Here is a 23,056-nt window from a genome sequence, read left to right as displayed (position 1 = left end):
AACCGCTGTGAATATCACAACTATTTTTACTTTGTTTTTAACAAGACTTATGAGGCTTTCATTTTCTACATTCGTTTAATTCAGTGTTTTTAATTTTTATTATGAGCAGACAAATCTCGCTCTCTCATATTTATTTATATATATATATATATATATATATATATATATATATATATATATATATATATATATATATATATATAAAGCTCACTATTTAAATACCTCATTATGAATTTAATTGCTAGAGAGTGTAAATAATGTTATTGGAAGCATAAAAGAAATGAAGCAATATATTCATTACAGATTTATATAGTGTTGATTTAGGACTTCATGTTTCTATTCCAACACGTTCTAATTTTTTTAAAGACAGTCACACATATAAAAACAAACAGTCACACTGACCCCCATATAAAGACAGTCACAGTGACCCTCCCCCCATATAAAGACAGTCACAGTGACCCCCCCATATAAAGACAGTCACAGTGACCCCCCCATATAAAGACAGTCAGTGACCCTCCCATATAAAGACAGTCACACTGACCCCACATATAAAGACAGTCACACTGACCCCACATATAAAGACAGTCACAGTAACCCTCCCCCCATATAAAGATAGTCACAGCGACCCCCCCCCCCCCATATAAAGACAGTCACAGTGACCCCCCCCATATAAAGACAGTCACAGTGACCCCCCCCCCATATAAAGACAGTCAGTGACCCTCCCATATAAAGACAGTCACAGTGACCCCCCCATATAAAGACAGTCACACTGACCCCACATATAAAGACAGTCACACTGACCCCACATATAAAGACAGTCAGTGACCCTCCCATATAAAGACAGCCACAGTGACCCCCCCCATATGAAGACAGTCAAAGTGACCCCCCCATATGAAGACAGTCACAGTGACCCCCATAGAGACAGTCACAGTGCCCACCCTCATATAGACAGTCACAGTGCCCACCCCCATATAAAGACTGTCTATATGGGGCGAGGGTCACTGTGACCATCACCGTGACCCCGCCCCATAAAGACCGTCTCAGTTCTCACCCATATAACACAGAAACATCGCACATAAAACGCAGAGAGACGACACCACATCCCTGTCACAGTAGATTCCTATCAGTAATTAATACTTGTCAGTAATGTCTCACTGTACAACCAGTAGTGCGTTTTCTCTCAGCAGGGAAGAGAGGCCTGTGCTATGGCTGCAGCTCCTGACAGGATTCTGTGTGGTAATGAGAGGAAGTCTGCACCTGTGCCGCTGACTGGAAACACCTGTCATGTCTGCACTAGCCTCAATCCTGTCAGGGTATGTTCACACGCACTACTTACGGACGTAATTCGGGCGTAATTGGAACAGTTATTCATTGACTCCAATGAATAGCAGCGCCAATTACGTCCGTAATGGACGCGGCGTTCAAGCGCCTGCACATGCCGTTACGGCTGAAATAACGGGGATGTTTTCAGGCTGAAACATCCCCGTAATTTCAGCCGTTACGGACGCCCTCGTGTGAACATACCCTCAGAGAACCGGCCGCCTCCTGTACAGAAACCCCAGCAGACATGAGGCAGTAACCCACAGCATCCAATCAGATCAGATCACGGCTTTCATCTTTCCAATGCAAGCTGAGAAATAAAAGCTGAGCTCTGATTGCTTGCTATGGGTAACTGATCCTCTGTTCAATCAAAAATAGCTGTTCCCTGAGTTTAAACCAATGAAAAATCGAGCTTCAATCAAACTTTCTAATATATATATATATATATATATATATATATATATATATATATATATATATATATATATATATACACACATACAAAGTCCAGCAGCACCGGCAGCGTGTGGGTGCAGGCTCTGAGGGACAGACCAAGTCCTAGATACACAGAAGTCAAAAAATGAGCAGCAACTCCAATAGTAAGGGTGAAAAAAGTGGGTACTTCTATTGCCCGTGCTAACACGCTAACACACACACACACACTGTACAGCTCTGTACAATTAGTCCTCATCTCTCTCCATCACCCTGGATCGCTGTGAGGGGAGAGTGAAGAGGGCTATATACACACAAGACCGTGAAAAGAAAATGGCAGTCAAGAACGAATCAATGGTCAGTTTTTCATGGCTGTTTTGCGTCAATGTGTCTCAAAATTTGGATCCATTTCCCGGCCATCTAACCGTTTTTAACAGCCATTTGCCATCCGTTTTTCATGGACGTTAAAAAAATGGATGAATTTTATTTGTTAGGGTTTTTTGTCCCAACCCCCTGAAAACACCACAGTGCCCATGTAGATAGTGACACAATACCACTGTAGATAGTAGATAGTGCCAGAGTTCTCCCTGTATATAATGCCCAGTGCCACAACCAGTGCCCATGTAGATAGCGCCAGTGTCCCCTGTAGATAGTGCCATACACCCTGTATATAGCATCCCCCTGTAGATAGCACCACACCCCCTGTAAACAGCGCCACCCCCCTGTAGAAAGCAACATCCCTCTGTATTTAGCAATATCCCCGCTGTAGATGGCACCAACCCCCCTGTAAATGGCACCGCCTGGTCGAATCCGCACCATGAGTAGCCCCTAACGTCACTGTCCATATATGGATAATGACACCAGGGACTTCTCCAGTAGCGGAATCCCCAACATAGAGCGATCTGATACCGGGGATTCCGCTCCTAGATAGAGCCGCTGACGTCATTGTCCATACATCGATAGTGACACCAGGGACTTCTCCAGTAGCGGAATCCCCAACATAGAGCGATCTGATACCGGGGATTCCGCTCCTAGATAGAGCCGCTGACGTCATTGTCCATACATCGATAGTGACACCAGGGGCTTCTCCAGTAGCGGAATCCCCGGCCAGTGCGATCTGACACCGGAGATTCCACTCCTAGACTCCGTTCAGGTGGCGCCATCTACAGTGGGGGGTGTGATGCTATCTACAGCGGGGGGGGGGTTGCTATTTGCAGGTGGGATGGCACTATCTACAGCGGGGATGGATAGATGGCGGAGGCTCCCACTAGGTGGGGAATCCTCGGCCAGAGCGCTGGCCGGGGATTCAGATGCTGGAGGGAGCTTAGGTGGAGCTATCTACAGAGGGTTTTGCGCTGCCTACAAGGGGTTGTGGGTGGCACTATCTACAGTGGGATGTGTATTCCGGGGCTCTCAAAGCCCTGGACGACATGAGAGTGCAGTGCTGCTCATACTGAGGCAGCACTGCACTCATTAAACCTATTCCAGGCTGTCAACGTTTATACACGTGCTAACTGCACAGGGAATCGACAGTTAGAACGTATATAGCCGTAGGGCAGTCGTGAAAGGGTTAAAGTAATGTTAAATAAAAAAAGTAATAAAAGAAAGTGAAAAAACACTTAACAATAAACATTAAAATAAAAGTCTCAATACATAAACATATAGTATCGTCGCGACCGTAATAACCTGAACAAATTGATAGCGTAATTTATGTTGTGTACGCTGTAAAAAAAATAAAAACATTTTCACTTATTAATGTGAGGCACGAGGTGTTATGAATTGAATACCTCCGTGTGCCTCACATTAATAGTAATTAACCTCATCATGTACCTCACACATTAACCGAATGTTGACCATTATGACTGAGGAACATGATGGGGTTAATTACTATTAATGTGAGGCACATGGGAGGTTCAAAATTCATCACACCACGTGCCTCATCAGAAAATGGAAGAACTTATTTTTTTTACTGTGGGCAAAGTATCGTTTTGGTATCGAGAATTGCAATACTATACGAAGTATCGTTATCCAAGTCCAAATTCTGGTATCGTGACAACCCTAGTTTCGACAACGTATAGTGCCAAAATAAATAAAGTTAAATTAATCTGCATTGTAACTTTATTTGTAGTCCATCATGGTCTACACTAACCCAGTTGCAGTCATTCTCCCCTGCCATGGCTAATTCATAATGCACAGTTCAACGTGCTTGTTTTTTTTAAACGTCAGATTTTCTTATTACAGGTAGAAGCACAAAAGGTTAATTTCATGCCTAGTTTCAAACTATCTAGTTGCAGCAAATATGAATTACTCTTTAATTACATTCAATGAAACTATATTTTATATAGAATAGTTTGTGCTTCTGTAACGTTGGAAAATTTGCAGAATAGGAGAGCTCATTCATGAAGGCGTTGTCCAGTAAGGAGCGCATGCATCCTGCCCTGTTCTAGAGAACATCTCGTGTACCAGATTCCTCTGGCCAGTGTGTTTGTTCTTACTGCTGGGAAAGGGCGGATGACCATGAATTCTACTGAATATTAAAGCAGAAACTTTGCAGAAGGGAATTACTAGCCGGGACTACTTCGCTGTTATGGGCAAATAAGGAAATCAAGAATGGAGAAACCGCAATATGATACTATTAGATATACTAATATAAGAGAATTAAAGTGCACGTGGATATTTGGGTAGAACGTAATCATCAATTCTCTAAAATAAACTAGAGTTGCACAATAGGTGTGAGATATAGGAAATATACAAATAGAAATTCACCATAGGACAAATCCCTTTACAAAATATATATACACTAGCAAACTGCTATAAGGTTATTGCCAAAAATAGCAGGGGCTCAAAGTGGGGCTTGTTAACTCCTAAATGACCTCCAATACACGTTTTCACAGCATTTTTTAAAAGGTACTTCCGCCTTTTCACCAGACCGCTGTAATGGTTACAACTCTCTATAATAACCCCCTTCTACAGCACAAGAAATACGGATTTCGATGTACACAGAAGAGAAATGAGTGTGGCCTTTGTACGTTTCACAGGGATGATCTGTTAAAAAGTAAAAATTATTAAAACGGTCTTATATTTTAGAAGTGGTTTAAAAAGAGTAAGCTAATTTACATGTATTCCAAAATTTAATAATCTAAAAAAATATGTGTCCCGTAAAAAACAAAAAAGGCATAGAAATAATGTTATACACACAAAATAAAAAAAACTTCTCAAAATACGGAGCTGTTTTCAAGGGATTTTCAGACGTTTTTTAATCAGTCACGTTTTTGGAGCTGTTTTTCTATAGAGTCTATGAAAAACAGCTGAAGAAGTGACATGCACTTCTTCACGGCCGTTTTTTTTTACGCGGCCATTTTGAAAAACGGGCGCGTAAAAAACACCCCATCGGAACAGAAAGAAATCAATGGGCAGATGTTTGGAGGCATTCTGCCTCCGATTTTTCAGCCGTTGTTCGGGACGTTTACGGCCCGAAAAACAGCTGAAAACACTCCGTGTGAACATACCCAAAGGGTGATGAGAGGCAAAAGACTAAAATCAAACAAACATTTTGCGGGGGAGGGGGGGGGGGGGTTTGACTGTTGGATTTAATAAATCCTCTGAAATGACCTGGGTTTCTGCATGGATTACTAATGGAATGGGGTCCAAATGTTACCAAAGTCACAATTCTAGTCAAACACAATGCAACTAAACTAATACCACACCAACAGTTGTACTGGTCATGTCTTATTGGGCCGCTGTGGCATGGACTGAAGACGGCTGCACACAAGGCATTCCACAAATATTGTTGAACGGAGACATTTGCAGGGAGGAACGGTCCAAAATTCCTCAATGTTGTGCAAATATTTGCAGATACAGGAAACGTTTGTTGGGAGGGGATAGCTGCTAAAGGGGGGACTACAGGTTATTAACCCCTTCCCGCCACAGCCATTTTTCAGATTTTGATTTTCGTTTTCTCCTCCCCACCTTTCAAAAACAAGAACTTTTTTATTTTTCTGTCAATAAAGCCGTATAAATGCTTGATTTTTGCTGACAAGTTGTAGTTTTTCAAGGCACCATTTATTGTACCATATAATGTACTAGAAAACTGGCAAAAAATTATTTGTGGGGTGGAATGGGGAGGGTGTTTGGTTTTATGGCGTTCATCGTGCGGTAAAGACGACATGTTCTAACTTTATTCTGTGGGTTAATACAATTATGGCGATTTATTTAGTTTTTTTTAGGTTTTACTACTTTTACAAGGAAAAAACGAATTGTGAACAATAAAATTTGTTTTGTGTCGCCATATTCTGAGAGCCATAACTTTATTTTTCCATCGATTGAGCGGTGTGGGGGCTTATTTTTTGTAGAGCGAGCCGTAGTTTCTATTGGTACCATTTTGAGATACATGAGACTATTTGATCACTTTTTATTCCATTTTTTTGTGGGAGATGTGATAAAAAAAAAAAAAACGAATTTCGTAGATTTTTTTTTTTTACGCCGTTCACCGTGTGGGTTCAATAATGTTATATTGTGACAGATCAGACTTTTATGGACACGGCGATACAAATTATGTTAAATAGTTGTTTTTCATTTACATTGCTTTTGGGGGAATATGGTTTTTTATTTTTACTTTTAATATTTTAATTGATTTTTAGATATGAAAAACACTTTATTTAACTGTTACTAGTTCCCCTAGGGTACTTGAACCAGCGATCATTGGATAGCTTGCACGATATACTGTAATACTAATGTATTGCAGTATATCAGGATTCTAACAGGCATCTATTAAGCCCTGCCTCTAGCAGGGCTTAGTGGGTGTATTGAAAAATAGATGTTGAATCCAGCGCTTCTGAGTAAAACATACAATCTTTATTTCTTGTCGATGAAAAAATTATACAGCGACATCAGGGGGTCGGTGTAGAGAGCCAACGCGTTTCGGACGGTTCCGCCGACCTTACTCATGGCTTAATAGGTATACTAAGATGGGTTAATAGGTATAAGTCATTAGGCCCCCAGGTTGCCGTGACGGCCATCAGCACCCCGCGATGGCGTTGCGAGGGGGGGGGCGATGGCACGTCAGAGAGGGCCGCCCACCTCATACTAATGACTTAAATGCCATGATCGCTATTAACTGCGCCATCTATGGGGTTAAACGAGCGGGATCGCGCTCGTTACACTTAAGTGTCGGCTGTTTTATGGCTGTTACAAGGCAGACACGCCCGCTCCATACTCCCCCATCCGACCTCCGCCGTATATATACGGGGGATGTCAGGAAAGGGTTAAACTCAAGGGCTTACTTACTTTTTCTCCCTGCACTGTGGATGCTTACTCAATGTGCTTAACAAAAGACATGAACAGTAAAACGGTTTGTGTTATTAGTTTAGTTAGATTGTATTTGCATCTAATTCTGACTTAGATAACAATCAGACCACATTTTATTAGTGATCACTGCAGAAATTGAGGTAATTCACTCATTTTTCTTGTAACTGTAGCTGCCAAGAAAGAAGAAAAAAAAAATCAATGGCACAATCAAGTTACTCATATGAAAGGTACAAAGCAGTCCCTCAAGTATAATCCAGGTAGGTGCCCACAACAACAGACAACATTGAACTAACGGCACTCGATACATCACAGGAAAATAGTCTTTATTCACCAAGCATATAAGACAGCTAATTTTTGGCTCAAACATGATGGCACTACCTCTCTGGAAAAGCCAGGTAGAGTTGTATTTGGTTATTTGACTCCATTCCGTTTCTATGACAACAATGAACTTGACAGCAATCAGAAGCTCTCAGTACTGCAGCCTTACGCATAATGCCTGTAACGTCAAGCAATCATATCGCAGCATTGAAGATATTAAATAGGACCTTTATAAATATCTGAGGCAGGTCTCTTAGCACTGTTAATCATCATCAGTCATCGAGTTAATATAAGGTGATATCTGGGTTATAACAAGATAGAATCATTTAGATAGACCACTTACTAATTTGAGGTCATAAGATGAATTGCGCTTTTTTCTAGAATCAAAAATGCCCTCTCCCTCACCCAGTAGGAAGTTTGCATTTGTGTCTTCCTCCTGTGATGTGGCAATCCAGAACCCTGTTCGAAATAACACCTTTTGGACAAGATGGCACAGCTCTGTAACTGCCCACAGAACCTACCTTCTCCTAATGACCCATTGATTTTACAGCACCTTTATACATTGCCATATGTAAAGCCCATTTACATGGGCCGATGATCACTACGTTTGTTCCCAATCATTGCTTAGTGTAAACATGCCAGCAAATGCTCATTTTTTTGGCTGATCGCATCTTTTACGCAGCCTTAAAAATCATCGTTGTCGGCAGCACATCACCCTGTGTAAACAGAGAATGTACCGCCAACAATATGCAAAATGTATGGGGACCGAATGATCATTCGTCCCCATACAGTTTGCATTGGCCCGTTTAAGAGAACCTGTAAGGCCTCGTGCACACTTCCAACACCATTTCCACGGCCGTTTTTGACGGATACATGTGCACTTCGTGTTTCCGAGCGCCGAGAATGGTACTGTCCAGGGTGCTGAAAGAGTTAATGGGCTGCACTGATCGGCGGTAACTCTTTCAGCACCCTGGACAGTACCATGCTCGGCGCTCGGAAAATACAATTTTAATGAAATTTTTAAAAAAAATAAGTTCCTACTTACTTTCCTCCTGTCCGGCCTCCAGGGATGACGTTTCATCCGTGTCACCTCTGCAGCCAATCACAGGCTGTAGTGGCGGTCACGCACGTCAGAAGGCCAGCCTGCAGGGATGACTCTTCATCCCGCGAGACCGCCTCTGCAGCCAATCACAGGCTGCCGCGTCATACAGGAAGGTCGAACTGGGGGGAGGAAGAGGGACTCGTCACCAAGACAACGACCGGGTACATATGAACTGCTTTTTATTTTATTTTTAATCAGCAGCCTCTTTTCTCTATCAGTGATTGATAGAGAGAAGTGGCTGCCGATTAGTGTAATATTTCTGTTATGTATTTCTGCCCGCCCCGGCCGTTGCTAGGCAACGGCTCCGTCACACGGATGCCTTCCGTGTGCCTTCAGTTTTTTTTTGACGGCCCCATTGACTTGCATGGGCCTCACGGTAAAGGAACCTCGGACCAAAGTAGGACATGCTCTACTTTGGATCGGAACGGAGCAACGGGGCCGTCAAAAAAACTGAAGTGTGCATGGCCCCATTGAAATAAATTGGTCAGGGTGCTAGCCGTCAGAAAAACTGCTAGCACCCTGAAGAAAAAGACTGAAGTGGGCATGAGGTCTAAATGTGCGATGATGGACTTGATAAATAGTCGATCGCTGCTGGCTATGTACAGAACTCTGCCCGTGTAAACCCAGCCTTAAGCATAATGCTCTCTGGGCGCTACCATTCCCCATGTCAAAAGGCTGTATCTCTACACAATCCGTATCAGACTGTGCACGAAAACGCCTCTTTGATTAGAGAATGGTAACGCCCAGCTGTTAATTTATTTATACATTTCCACATAACAGAGGAATAGCACAATGCAGAGTTTTAAGAAAAGATGCTCCTGTATTATTTCCTGGGGAATACAAGTGTTAACTAAAACAGACAGGTCAGGAGAGCTCAATTTCTACCACAAACTCATTGCTGCTGCCAACGCCAGTGTCAGAGACTGAAACACGGACATGCATGATCTAGACTACAAACAATATGACTAGGAGATGCTTTGTGTGGTGACTGTATCGTGGCATACAATGGAATCAAGTTATATACAAAAACATGGCTTAGTTTCTCATAGGAACCAATCACAGTGCATCTTTCATTTTACAGGAGCAGTTCAAGAAATGAAAACGGAATTGTTTCTATTGGCAACAAGGCCATTGGACAGCTTTGATGAGGCCCACAGCTCCACAGGACAGTCTCCATTCTACATACTAGGAGACATCTTTAAAGTAGGTTTGTATGCTATGCAGGAGTACTATACAATATATATATATATATATATATATATATACACACACACACACACACACACACACACACGACTGAATGCTTCATATTATACACACAAGCTGCTGCAGAATTTATTCTTGAAGAGGAAGGAACTGCTTCATGTCAAACTGACTGATCATAACTCTCGAGGCTCCCCTTCTCTTCTCAAAGAGGTTCAGCTATAGATGTGGATCAGGGAATAACTATTCGCACATCAGAAGGCAGCAAATTTATCATTTGCATGTATGTCAATCTAGGATTCCTCGGACATGCAATAATTATTGCACTTAATTATGTGGATTATTTGGAAATTTTCCAGCACTGCCATGGCTTTTTATGTCTGGAGTCTCCTCCTCTGCTGTCCCCATGGTAACAATTACAGGCAAAGAGCACGGCTACTATGGTGTTCCCATTATGCAGTATGCGGCTCATTGTCTATCTGCAGGCCAGGGTTGAGATGGAAGGCACCTGACGCATTGCAACTTACATATTATAATCGTATATATACTGCCAGTCAAACTTTGGACACACCAGTTCATTCCATGGTTGTTTTTTTTATTCTACATTGTAGATTCATATTAAAGACATAACACTATGAAGGAACACAAATGGAATTGAGTAGTAAACAAAAGTATTAAATAAACCAGAACTTGTTTTTTATTTAAGACTCTTCAAAGTAGCCCCCTTTTGCTTTGAGGACAGCTTTGCGCACTCTTGGCATTCTCTCAATCAGCTTCATGAGGAAGTCACCTGGAATGGTTTTCAATGAACCCTGAATGCCTTGTCAAGAGTAAGGGTATGTGCACACACAAAATAAAAAACGTCTGAAAATACGGAGCTGTTTTCAATATTTTTCGTATTCAAAGTCGCGTTTTTAACGAACATTTTTGGAGCTGTTTTTCTATAGAGTCTATGACAAACGGCTCCAAAAACGGTTGAAGAAGTGACATGCACTTCTTTTTCCCAGCCTTTCTTTTACGTGGCCATTTTGAAAAACGTCCGAGTAAAAAACAGCCCATCGGAACAGAATGCCGTTTTCCCATTGAAATCAATGGGCAGATGTTTGGAGGCGTTCTGCTTACGATTTTTCAGCTGAAAACACTCTGTGAACATACTTATAAAGTGTTACATTTCTCTCCTTCATAATGTGTTTGAGATCATCAGTTGTGTTGTGCAGAGGTAGGATTGGTACACACTTCCACACATTGTTTAGCCCTATTCAGCTACTGTTCTAATCCACATTATGGCAAGAACCACTCAACTAAGTAAAGAGAAATGACAGTCCATCCTTACTTTAAGACATGAAGGTCAGTCAATCCTGGAAATTTAAAGAACTTTGATGGTTTTCATGACTGCACTTGCGGATACCTTCAAACTATGGTTTAATAAAACTTTCTCTAATGAAGATCGCTCAAGGAAAGGAAGACCAGGAGCTACCTCTGCTCCAGAGAAAAAAATTCACTAAAATGACCAGCCTCAGAAATTGCAAATTACCAGCACCCCAGATTAGAGCCCACACAAATGCTTCACAGAAATCAAATACCAGACACATCTCATCAAACTGTTCAGAGGAGACTGGGAGAACCAGGCCTTTGTGGTCGAATTGCTTTAAAGAACCCACCACTGGGGAACAACAAGGAGAGAATTGATTGGGACAAGAAACACAAGGAATGGACATTAGACCAGTGGAAATCTGTACTTTGGTCTAAAGAGTCAAAATTGTAGCTTTTTGGTTCCAACCGCCCAGCCTTTGTGCGATGCAGAAAAGGTGAGTCAAGGGTTACTACACGTGTGGTTCCCACCATGAAGCATGGACGATGACGTGTGATGGTGCTTTGCTGGTGACGCGGTTGGGGATTTATTCGAAATTCAAGTAACACTTAACCAGCATGGCTACCACAGCATTCTGCAACTTCATGCCATCCCCTCTGGTTTGCGCTTAGTGGGACCATCAGTTGTTTTTCAACAAGACAATGACCCCGAACACACCTCCAGACTATGTAAGGGTTATTCTACCAAAGAGGAGAGTGATTGAGTGCTGTGTCAGATGACATGGCCTCCACAATCACCCGACCTAAACCAAATTGAGATGGTGTAGGATGAGTTGGACAGCAGAGTGAAGAAAAAGCAGCCAGCAAGTGCTCAGCACCTCTAGGAACTTCGTCAAGACTATTGGCAAACCATTCCAGGTAACGATGTCATGAGCTGATTGAGAGAATGTCAAGAGTGTGCAAAGCGGTCATCAAAGCAAAAGGCGGCTACTTTGAAGAATCTAAAATATCCTGGTTTGCTTAAGACTTTTTTTTGTTTGCCACTTAATTCCATATGTGTTCCTTCATAGTGATGTCTTTAATATGATTCTACAATGTAGAAAAAAAACAAAAACACAAAAAAACCAAACACCACACAACATGGAAAGACCAGGAATTAGATATATATATATATATATATATATATATATATACACACACACACACACATATATATATATATATACATACACACACATTTTATATATATATATAATACACAGATAGACATACTTTTACAGGCAGCTGGTAACTGTAATTCTGCTGCTCTTGTAGAAAAAAAGTGTGGTGACACTGAAGGGTACTGGCCAAATCTAATGCATTTGAAAAAATTATGCCATAAGGGACACTGAGACAAAATAATACCAAAGCTTGTACATATGTATTTTAAAGTGATTTTCATCATGTGTTGTCTGCCTAGACTCACTTCTTGTAGTCTATTAAAGAATTCACAAGTCCAATGAATCAAGAGAATGTATAGGTCATAGACCATCATGCATGGCAGCATAAAAGTCACCTGCTCTTGTTTTAACTACATATAAATCGCAGCGTTATGAAGTTTTGTGGCAAGACAATTTAGTAGGATGAGTCTTGAGAGAAGAAAAATGTAATAACCGGTATATTTACTGAAGCTATTAATACAAACAGTGAAAAATAGAAACAGTTTTACGGCATAGAAATGCCAAATAATCAAAAGTGGAAACTGACAGCAGCATATTTTATGACAAAATTATGCGAAAATTTTTTTCCTAGAGTTTCTGTACCCTTAAAATAATTTTTATTGACTACTCTGTTTGTCTAATAATGTAGAACATTTCATGACCTGCAACCACTCAGGTCCCATTGGCGTTGGCAAAGTCCTTTACTGATCCCTTAATATCTCATTAGAAAGGTCTCTCCAGTTGGCTACACAGTTTGCTGGTTGAGAAAGATGGGATAATCTGGTAACTAGGAAATATTTGCAGTTAATTTCAGTGGTTTGATTATTAGTCAACTGTAAACAATTTTAGTAACCGCTACAGTATATCATTTTTATTTTATTTTCACCAGTTCTTCCTGTTTACGATTTACTCTGTGAGGAATCCACAAAAATAGATATTTCATAGGCAAATAGAATCCCACAGATTGCAGGAGATTTCTTGACAAGTATGTTTCCATTCCAGGCTACTCAGCATATCATGATCACTCATTCGCAGTAGGAAGAATACAAGTACATGAGAGAGTGCGCTGAAATCATATGTTTTAGTAGTTCTATTAGGGGATTAGTAACGGTAAGAGTACAGGCTGCTTTTACTCACGACCTCTGATGGACCCTGCAGGGAATTACAGGGGTTCTCCACTACCGGACAACCGATGACCTATCCACCGGATAGATCATCAGTATAGGATCTGTGGGGGCGGATGTTATTGCCCATTATGCGATGTACAGCGCCGGAAGCAGTTGGCTCCATACATAGCATAGCGGCCGTGCTGCAGAACTGCAGCTCTGTCGCTATTCCGTTGCCGGAGCCAACTGCTTCCGGCATGTACGCCCGGTACCTGAAGGCAGCCGGAGCGGCTTAAGGCCAGGGTCCCACAGGTCGGATTCGCTGCGAAAAAACCGTGCAGCGTATCAGACCTGGAACCCGCAGTATATTCTGTCCGAAAAACCGCACCACATCGTGGTCTGTTTTTTCTAACTGAATTCCCGCTGCGTAAAAGAGCGCTCATACTTGCCCCCTCCCTCCTTTGACGTCCGCTCCAGCCTCCTATGATGATATTGCAGGTCATGTGACGCTGCAGCTTGTGATTGGCTGCAGTGGTCACATGGGATGAAACGTCAGCCCAGAAGGCCGGACTGCAGGAAGGAGAGCTTTCTGGGTAAGCATGATTTTTTTTTACCAGAGTCACAACACTTGGCCTTCTGTTGCGGATTTGCATCCCCATTTAATTCAAAGGGGAAAACCTGCAACAGAAAATCAACAAAAACGCAGCATAAATGAACATTGACATGCTGTGGAATTAAATTCCGCAACGCAGATCAATTTATTAACCTTTACGCTGCATTATTTTTCAGCAACGTGGGCATGAGATTTTCTAAATCTTATCCACTTTGCTGCTACTGGAAATGCTGCGGAATTTCTGCACACAATTCCGTTGCGGAAATTCCGCAGCATTTACGCTAAGTGGGAACCCGGCCTTATGGTGCAGGGTCCGGGTGTCGTACCCCCACAGGTCATGTACTGATGACCTATCCTGTGGATATGTCATCAGTTGTCTGGTAGTGGACAATCCCTTTAAGAAAGGACAGCTCCAGGTTTTTATAACAATGCGCACACTAGTAAAGGGTGTGACTACAATAACACAAATAAGTAAGCAGTTCTCAAATGCAATAATTCAAGTTGCTTTGATTAGGAATTTCATTAAAAAAAACAAAAAAAAACACAACTAATTTATTTGGCACATATGAAGAAGGGCATGTCTACATTTTAGAGAAAATAAAAGGGAGGGGGAACTTCTTATCATGATCAACACTATCAGGTCTCATGCACATGGCAAAGTCATGGAGCCTGTACCAAGTTCCCTGTGGCTCAATACCAAGAACAGTAGGTAATCCTCGTAACGTCATATGGTGTCTATGTACAGAGATATTGTCCAAAGAAGAAATACTTCCATGGGATAATACCTCCACACTGTCCAATTAAGCAGGTCACATACTTCGTTCCGTCAGATGAATACGGAATCTGACAAAAAACAAACATCCACATACCTCCATATGAGGGTACATTAGAGCCCCATAGTCTTCTATTGGTTCAGTATTATGACTGTGCAACTCGGAGGTTGTATGGAGCTGTAATACAGTAGTGTACGTGACCCTCTGGTAAGCATAGAGGAGCTATTGCTCTGGAGCATTGCTGGCATACATGCATTATACCACATATTAGGTGCCATGTAATGTTGCAGGGAAAGCGAATATTTGACATGGGGCTTCCCAGAAACAACTGATAACACTGGGTCACAGCAGCTTCAACCTCCTCCGTGAAGAGGGCTGTCCAAAGCAGACAATCCTGTTAGACCAATGCAGACAAAAGCTATAAGAAATCTCCATATTCTTTTAATAAATGAAAGTAGTTCTAAAGAAGAACTGCACTGGTGCCATGCTACATCTGGAAAACTCAGCTCAGATGAGGGTTAAACATTCAAATTCTTGATGTCACAACAATTTCCAGCCACATGAATTCCTATAAGTTTGTGAAGCAGAAAAAATATTCAAGCCAAGTCTTATGTTCATCCCTTCTAAAAATGCAGATAGCAAAACAAATGATGGAGCAGGACAGAGACCTGAATGGGCATCAGGGAAAGGGACAGAAAGGTAATACAGAAACGAGTATGCCAAGGTACGCACATCCAGACGCTCTGCAGACTCCTCAACAGTGAATATGCGTCCTGGCCTCTATATCACATAAAAGACACGAGAGACGCCTAGGCATTTCATAAAACAGATACTTTAGTATGGAAAAAATGCACAGAGCTAGAGCAGAAAACGTGAGACGGTTGGGTCAGCAATGTCTTCTCAGATCCACCAACTCTTCAGATCTCCCATGTCAGTTGCTTATTACACTAACCTAAGAGGTGACAGAAATTGCTATTTACCTTTCAGTGAATCATTTTCTGCTCTCATTATGTCGATCAGGGAGCTTTCCAGTGAATGCATGTCAAATGTTCTGGTGCGATCCTGCAAAAGGACACATAATATTTAGATGGAAGCCGGATAGAGAGAGACTGAACTCTAAAAATACACAGAAAACAGATGACAGAGAGGAACACTACAATCATGTATAAAGTGACCAAACAATGTAACAATGCAACACAAAACGATTGATATCGATCCATTACTCCTGGCTGAATGGATCTGACCAGAATCAGTTATGTCTTACATATATATCTAAGAATAGTTATCAAAGATATATGGAGTACTAGAGAATACGCTCTTTAACGGCAAAGGTGATTCATGTAATAGTGCTGGCCAGAAGAGAAAAGTCACCAGAATAAATGCTGTTTATGGAGCCTGTTTTCTGTGAAAGGACAGAGTAAAAGGGACGGTTGCATTGTGACAGCCTTTCTAGTATTTCCATTGGCAGAATACTGGATCTGCTAAGTGCAGCTTCAGGATATTTACATTCCCAGACTACTCCTGTGTGTAAATGGAACAATTCTGATAGTAAATATTTATAAAGAAATTGTGGATGAATTCTCCAATATAAAAGAAAGGATGGGTTCGCATTAGCGTCAGGCTTCCATAGTAGACTACACTATTGTTTTCCTGAAAAAAACAACAAAAAAAACGGAGACTTTACGGCGCAGAAACAAACGGAAACCAAATGCAACCGAAGCATTACCATTGAAAACAATGGTAATGGAAACGGAAGCTATTGTTTTCCGTTTATCGGTTCCTCTGACAGAAAGGTCACGCGGAATCGATGAACGGAAGCCCGACGCGGATGTGAAAAGGGCCTAACCAAAAGGTTATGCATTAATAGCCCATATTACCCATGAGAAAAAGTAACCGGTTGTATCACAGTCAGCAGCTAGAATTGCATCCAAATGCTTTCTGAAAGTGAATATGTTATTTCCATGACTTTCAGCCTCTTCTATGTAGAGCCGCTCTCACTCAGACACCGCTAGGTTTCTTATATAAACTGCTCATTTCAGGTCTTGCAGTAGAATCTCTATTAGGTTCAAACTTTGACAAGGACATGGCAATTTTTTTTTTTAAATATATTTATTTAGTTAAACATGTGATCCTTTTATCGCTTACATAATACACTGCACCACTTATGTATTGCAGTGTATTAAGTATTCTAGTCTATTGCCTTTTGCAGGGCCTAATGGCTGTTACCCTAAGGCCGGATTCACATGAGCGTGTGCGTTTTGCGCTCGCAAAAAATGCGGCATTTTGCGTGCGCAAAAGGCACTTAGCAGCTCCGTGTGTCATCATCATATGATGCGCGGCTGCGTAGTCTTCGCGCAGCCGCCATCATTATGACACTCCGTTTTGGCTGTTTGTAAACAGAAAAGCACGTGGTGCTTTTCTGTTTACATTCATAGTTTTACTGCTGTTGCGCGAATCACGGGCGTCCCACGGAAGTGCTTCCGTGTGCTGCGCGTGATTTTCACGCACCCATTGACTTCAATGGGTGCGTAATGCGCGAAATACGCACAAAGAACTGTGCCAGATAGAAGGTACAAATAAAGTAAGTTCACACGTAGCGTAAATACTACGGATTTTCCACAATGGATTTAGTTGCGGAAAATCCGCAGCATAATACAGTAGCAGCAAAGTGAACGATCGTTGAACAAATATCAGCCACACGCTGCGTAAATGATGAGCGGAAAAACTGCTCAGAATCCGCAGCATGTCAATTGTATTTGCGTAAACGCTGCTCATCAGTTGTAGGGTTTTCCTCATTGAATTCAATGGTGAGGTAAAACACTAATATATATATATATACACACACACACACACACACACACACTACCGTTCAAAAGTTTAGGGTCACTTAGAAATTTCCTTATTTTTGAAAGAAAAGCACCGTTTTTTTCAATGAAGATAACATTAAATTAATCAGAAATACACTCTATACATTGTTAATGTTCTAAATGACTATTCTAGCTGCAAACGTCTGGTTTTTAATGCAATATCTACATAGGTGTATAGAGGCCCATTTCCAGCAACCATCACTCCAGTGTTCTAATGGTACATTGTGTTTGCTAACTGTGTTAGAAGGCTAATGGATGATTAGAAAACACTTGAAAACCCTTGTGCAATTATGTTAGCACCGCTGTAAACAGTTTTGCTGTTTAGAGGAGCTATAAAACTGACCTTCCTTTGAGCTAGTTGAGAATCTGGAGCATTACATTTGTGGGTTCGATTAAACTCTCAAAATGGCTAGAAAAAGAGAGCTTTCATGTGAAACTCGACAGTCTATTCTTGTTCTTAGAAATGAAGGCTATTCCATGCGAGAAATTGCCAAGAAACTGAAGATTTCCTACAACGGTGTGTACTACTCCCTTCAGAGGACAGCACAAACAGACTCTAACCAGAGTAGAAAGAGAAGTGGGAGGCCCCGCTGCACAACTGAGCAACAAGACAAGTACATTAGAGTCTCTAGTTTGAGAAATAGACGCCTCACAGGTCCTCAACTGGCAGCTTCATTAAATAGTACCCGCAAAATGCCAGTGTCAACGTCTACAGTGAAGAGGCGACTCCGGGATGCTGGCCTTCAGGGCAGAGTGGCAAAGAAAAAGCCATATCTGAGACTGGCTAAAAAAAGGAAAAGATTAATATGGACAAAAGCACACAGACATTGGACAGAGGAAGATTGGAAAAAAGTGTTATGGACAGACGAATCGAAGTTTGTGGTGTTTGGATCACACAGAAGAACATTTGTGAGACGCAGAACAACTGAAAAGATGCTGGAAGAGTGCCTGACGCCATCTGTCAAGCATGGTGGAGGGAATGTGATGGTCTGGGGTTGCTTTGGTGCTGGTAAAGTGGGAGATTTTTACAAGGTAAAAGGGATTTTGAATAAGGAAGGCTATCACTCCATTTTGCAACGCCATGCCATACCCTGTGGACAGCGCTTGATTGGAGCCAATTTCATCCTACAACAGGACAATAACCCAAAGCACACCCCCAAATTATGCAAGAACTATTTAGGGAAGAAACAGGCAGCTGGTATTCTATCTGTAATGGAGTGGCCAGCGCAGTCACCAGATCTCAACCCCATAGAGCTGTTGTGGGAGCAGCTTGACCGTATGGTAAGCAAGAAGTGCCCATCAAGCCAATCCAACTTGTGTGAGGGGCTTCTGGAAGCATGGGGTGAAATTTCTCCCGATTACCTCAGCAATTCAACAGCTAGAATGCCAAAGGTCTGCAATGCTGTAATTGCTGCAAATGGAGCATTCTTTGACGAAAGCAAAGTTTGAAGGAGAAAATTATTATTTGAAATAAAAATCATTTCTAACCTTGTCAATGTCTTGACTATATTTTCTAGTCATTTTGCAACTCATTTGATAAATATAAGTGTGAGTTTTCATGGAAAACACAAAATTGTCTTGGTGACCCCAAACTTTCCATGTGACCACGAGATAAAACGTCACAAAGGTGGCCGGTCTGCAGGACGTCAGAGAGTAAGTATGTGGGGTTGTTTTTGCTTTTTTTTTACGTTCATTTTTCCGCAGCGGACATTCCGGACGAAAAACTGCACCACAATTTACTGCAGCTTTTCGTCCGGAATCCCCTGCGCCTGCCAGGGCGGATACGCTGTGTACCTTTACGCAGCGTATCGGCCCTGTGTGAACATAGCCTAAGGGGGCACAGTAACCGTAACCAGAAAGGCAGAATATAAAAATGTATGCTGCATTGCAGGCTACGGTCCCACTTCCTCATGCTGCGCACTTAGCACCGCTAACTGTACAAGTATATGTGTTCAGCATTCATAAACAGCCAAATGAGCGCACATGACTATTTCTGATGCCCCTCTTCCAGTCTACGGAGAGGAATAGCGCATGCTAGTCCTGCTCTTCAGCAGAGAACACAGACTAAGGGCCCCTCGCTGTCTGCAATGTTGTGGGTAACAGAGGTTTGACCCCCCCCTACCCTTCTTACTTTTATAAACGGTCTGATTGACATGTCATAGAGGTAAAAATGGCGTCGTCATAGTACAACCCCTTTAGACAGAGGTTTTACAAATCACTAAAATCAAGCTAGTGTATTTTGGGCTAAATATCTTTAGAAAGGAACTTTCCCTCCACATTTAGGGCATATGCTATCACCAATGTGGACTCATCCTTACTGATCTCAAGAACAAGCTCATGTTTAGTGGTTTCTATACTGCCTATTTACTGTACCATAACTACACACCATAAAGAGTGACTGCAGATGTAGAAGTATATTCAGTTCATCAAACAGAATTGTGTCACACAGCAATGACAGAACACTGGGCGATCTTTATAAAACTGGTGCAAGAGAAAAGCTTATTTACCCATGGCAACCAATCAGATTTTACCTCACTGGAAAAATGAAATCAGTGACCACATTGGTTGCATTGGACAACTACTTCACTCCTCCTTTGCAGCAGTTTGTATAAATGTTCCCATTGTACTTCTCCTAAAAGGATTACACAGATCGCATAATAGAGAGCGATTCTGCATGATGTGGCTCTCACTATCATCTATCGGACATGAACTCTTCTCCCAGACAATAACAAGCCACACAGAACAGTGCAGCAATGTCTGCAGGACTCTCCTATGCCCTTTGGCAGGTCTATTAGCAAGCAGGGCCAGGGAACCTGAGAGGACAGACCAGACCAGTTCTGTCATTTCCTGATGTCAAGAGGAAAACCGGAAGTAAGAGCAGTACAGAGAAGAGACCGACAAATCAGAATATCTGGGGGATGGCACTAGGTTTCTGCCAAATGCACAACAATAAACTTCTGCCTTAGGAAGAGCCTCCAGATAAAATTGATGGTTAGCAACCTTGCATCTGACGCCTGACAGCACTTAATAAAAATCTTATATTTATAATGGAGTTGGCAAGCTGTATATCGAGTAGTTACCAAAGCGGAGACAGCCCATATGATACAATAAGCAAATGGATTCACCAAAGATGAACTTCAAACATATTAAATGGATTCATCGGTTGTATTTCAATAGCAAGTGATCTCGGGGTACATGCCTTTCTCCCGGAAGAATAGGGTTCCATAGGAAACTCCTTATCTTTTCTGTCTAAACAGATCATGATGTCCTATATACAAAAGCAAATAGAATATGGGACCTGCAAACAGGTCGTCCCCCCCCTCCCCCGCTAAAACAAAGTATAGACCAATAAGCCATAAGGAAACTTTCCAAAGCACTAACCAGCGTTCACTGAAATAGGCATCTCTCTGTGACGCCCCAATTTAACATTTGCAGAAGCTACAATCTACATATGATGCCATGTGAGCTCCTGCTCGACACGTTTGACAGGCTATCACATGAACTATCGCTCAATATCTGCTGGCAAAATATTAGCCACCTTCCCCCCTGTTTATCTGAACAGTTCACAGACCCCTCCCAGACCTGTTTTAACCTGTTGTGAATGAGACACCGGATTCACTTTCAGGCTCTGCATTAAAAACTTCCCATTTCAAGATTGTCTACAAAAAAAGGTGTTGCATGAAACTAGAGTTGCACGATGCATCGATACTATTTGGATGCCGTGCACCAGGGGTGTAACTAGGAAAGACTGGGCCCCATAGCAAACTTTTGACTGGGGGCCCCCCCTCCCCTGGGTGTCACACAACCCCCCCTTGTAGATAGTGCCTTTTTTACAGCCCCCTCTGTAGATCGCTCCATACAACCCCCCCCCCTGTAGATAACGCCATACAGCCCCCCTGTAGATATCTACAAAGGGGGCTGTATGGCGTTATCTACAGGGGGGCTGTATGGCGTTATCCACACGGGGGGGGCTGTATGGCGTTATCCACACGGGGGGGGGCTGTATGGCGTTATCCACACGGGGGGGCTGTATGGCGTTATCCACACGGGGGGGGGGCTGTATGGCGTTATCTACAGGGGGCTGTATGGCGTTCCCTACAGGGGGGGCTGTATGGCGTTCCCTACAGAGGAGCTGTATGGCGTTCCCTACAGGGGGGGGGCTGTATGGCGTTCCCTACAGGGGGGGGCTGTATGGCGTTCCCTACAGGGGGGGGCTGTATGGCGTTCCCTACAGGGGGGGGCTGTATGGCGTTCCCTACAGGGGGGGGCTGTATGGCGTTCCCTACAGGGGGGGGCTGTATGGCGTTCCCTACAGGGGGGGGCTGTATGGCGTTCCCTACAGGGGGGGCTGTATGGCGTTCCCTACAGGGGGGGCTGTATGGCGGTCCCTACAGGGGGGGGCTGTATGGCGGTCCCTACAGGGGGGGGCTGTATGGCGGTCCCTACAGGGGGGGGCTGTATGGCGTTCCCTACAGGGGGGGGCTGTATGGCGTTCCCTACAGGGGGGGGCTGTATGGCGTTCTCTACAGGGGGGCCATACAGCCCCACCCTGTAGGGAACACCATACAGTCCCCCCTGTAGGGAACGCCATACAGCCGCCCCCCCCCCCCCCCCGTAGGGAAAGCCATACAGCCCCCCCCCCCTGTAGGGAACGCCATACAGCTCCCCCCCTGTAGGGAACGCCATACAGCCCCCCCCCCTGTAGGGAACACCATACAGCCCCCCCCTCCCAGAAAAATGCGACCTACAGTGTGTCATACAAAAGACATGTATCCCCTATCCACAGGATAGGGGATGCATGTGTGATCGCTGGCAGCGATAGGGAGAACGGGGGACTGAAAGTCCCCCAAGTTCTCCATGACTAACCTCGGACTTCCAGCGTCTGCGCAGCTCACTAAAAATGAAAGGAGCGCTGGTCACACATGCGCACAAGCGGGACCGGCGCTCCATTCATTTCTACGGAGCTGCCGACACAGACCCCGGAAGTCCGAGGTTTGTGATGGAGAACTTCAGGGGACTTTCAGTCTCCCGTTCTCCCTATCATTGCCAGCGATCACACATGTATCCCCTGTACTGTGGATATCCTGTGGATAGGGGATACAGGTCTTTTGTTTAATGGCAGAGCGGGGAGATACCTCCCTGCTCTGCCATAGTGTTCAGTGGTGTCGCGCTGTAGCAGCCGTAGCGACAGCTAGCGGAGCCTCCGGCCATGGTGGGGGCCCGTGTCGGTGGGCGACACGGGCCCCCTCATGCCGCGGGCCCTGTAGCAGCCGCTACGGCAGTAGTTACGCCACTGCCGTGCACCCTCAAATGGTTCAAATACCGTTAATTCATGAATGTAGTTAGAGCGGGGACGTGGCTGTGTCGTACAGCCACTGCCCAGCTCCAGACAAGATGCGCACGCGGTCAGCACGATGTGATGCGACCGGCACTGCACTAATGAGTGCCGGCACTGAAGATAGAACATGGCCTGCGCACTGCAAAATACCCCCATGTCCGGTCTTC

General features: G+C 43.3%; 1 protein-coding gene across 2 annotated transcripts in view; it reads right to left on the bottom strand.

The window, feature by feature from the left end:
- The window catches only part of CPEB4 (cytoplasmic polyadenylation element binding protein 4), a 111,150-nt gene that overhangs the window by 56,057 nt on the left and 32,037 nt on the right, over positions 1-23,056 (bottom strand). For both annotated transcript variants that reach the window (XM_075856511.1, XM_075856512.1), the window contains exon 3: positions 15,665-15,746. In XM_075856511.1, coding sequence (XP_075712626.1) covers positions 15,665-15,746 — 82 coding nt within the window. The remainder of the gene's footprint in view (positions 1-15,664; positions 15,747-23,056) is intronic.

Source organism: Rhinoderma darwinii, chromosome 3, assembly GCF_050947455.1.
Source record: "Rhinoderma darwinii isolate aRhiDar2 chromosome 3, aRhiDar2.hap1, whole genome shotgun sequence".
Lineage (NCBI taxonomy): Eukaryota > Metazoa > Chordata > Amphibia > Anura > Rhinodermatidae > Rhinoderma > Rhinoderma darwinii.
The sequence above is the reverse complement of the archived record's forward strand: the minus strand, read 5'-3'. Positions and strand labels throughout refer to the sequence as shown.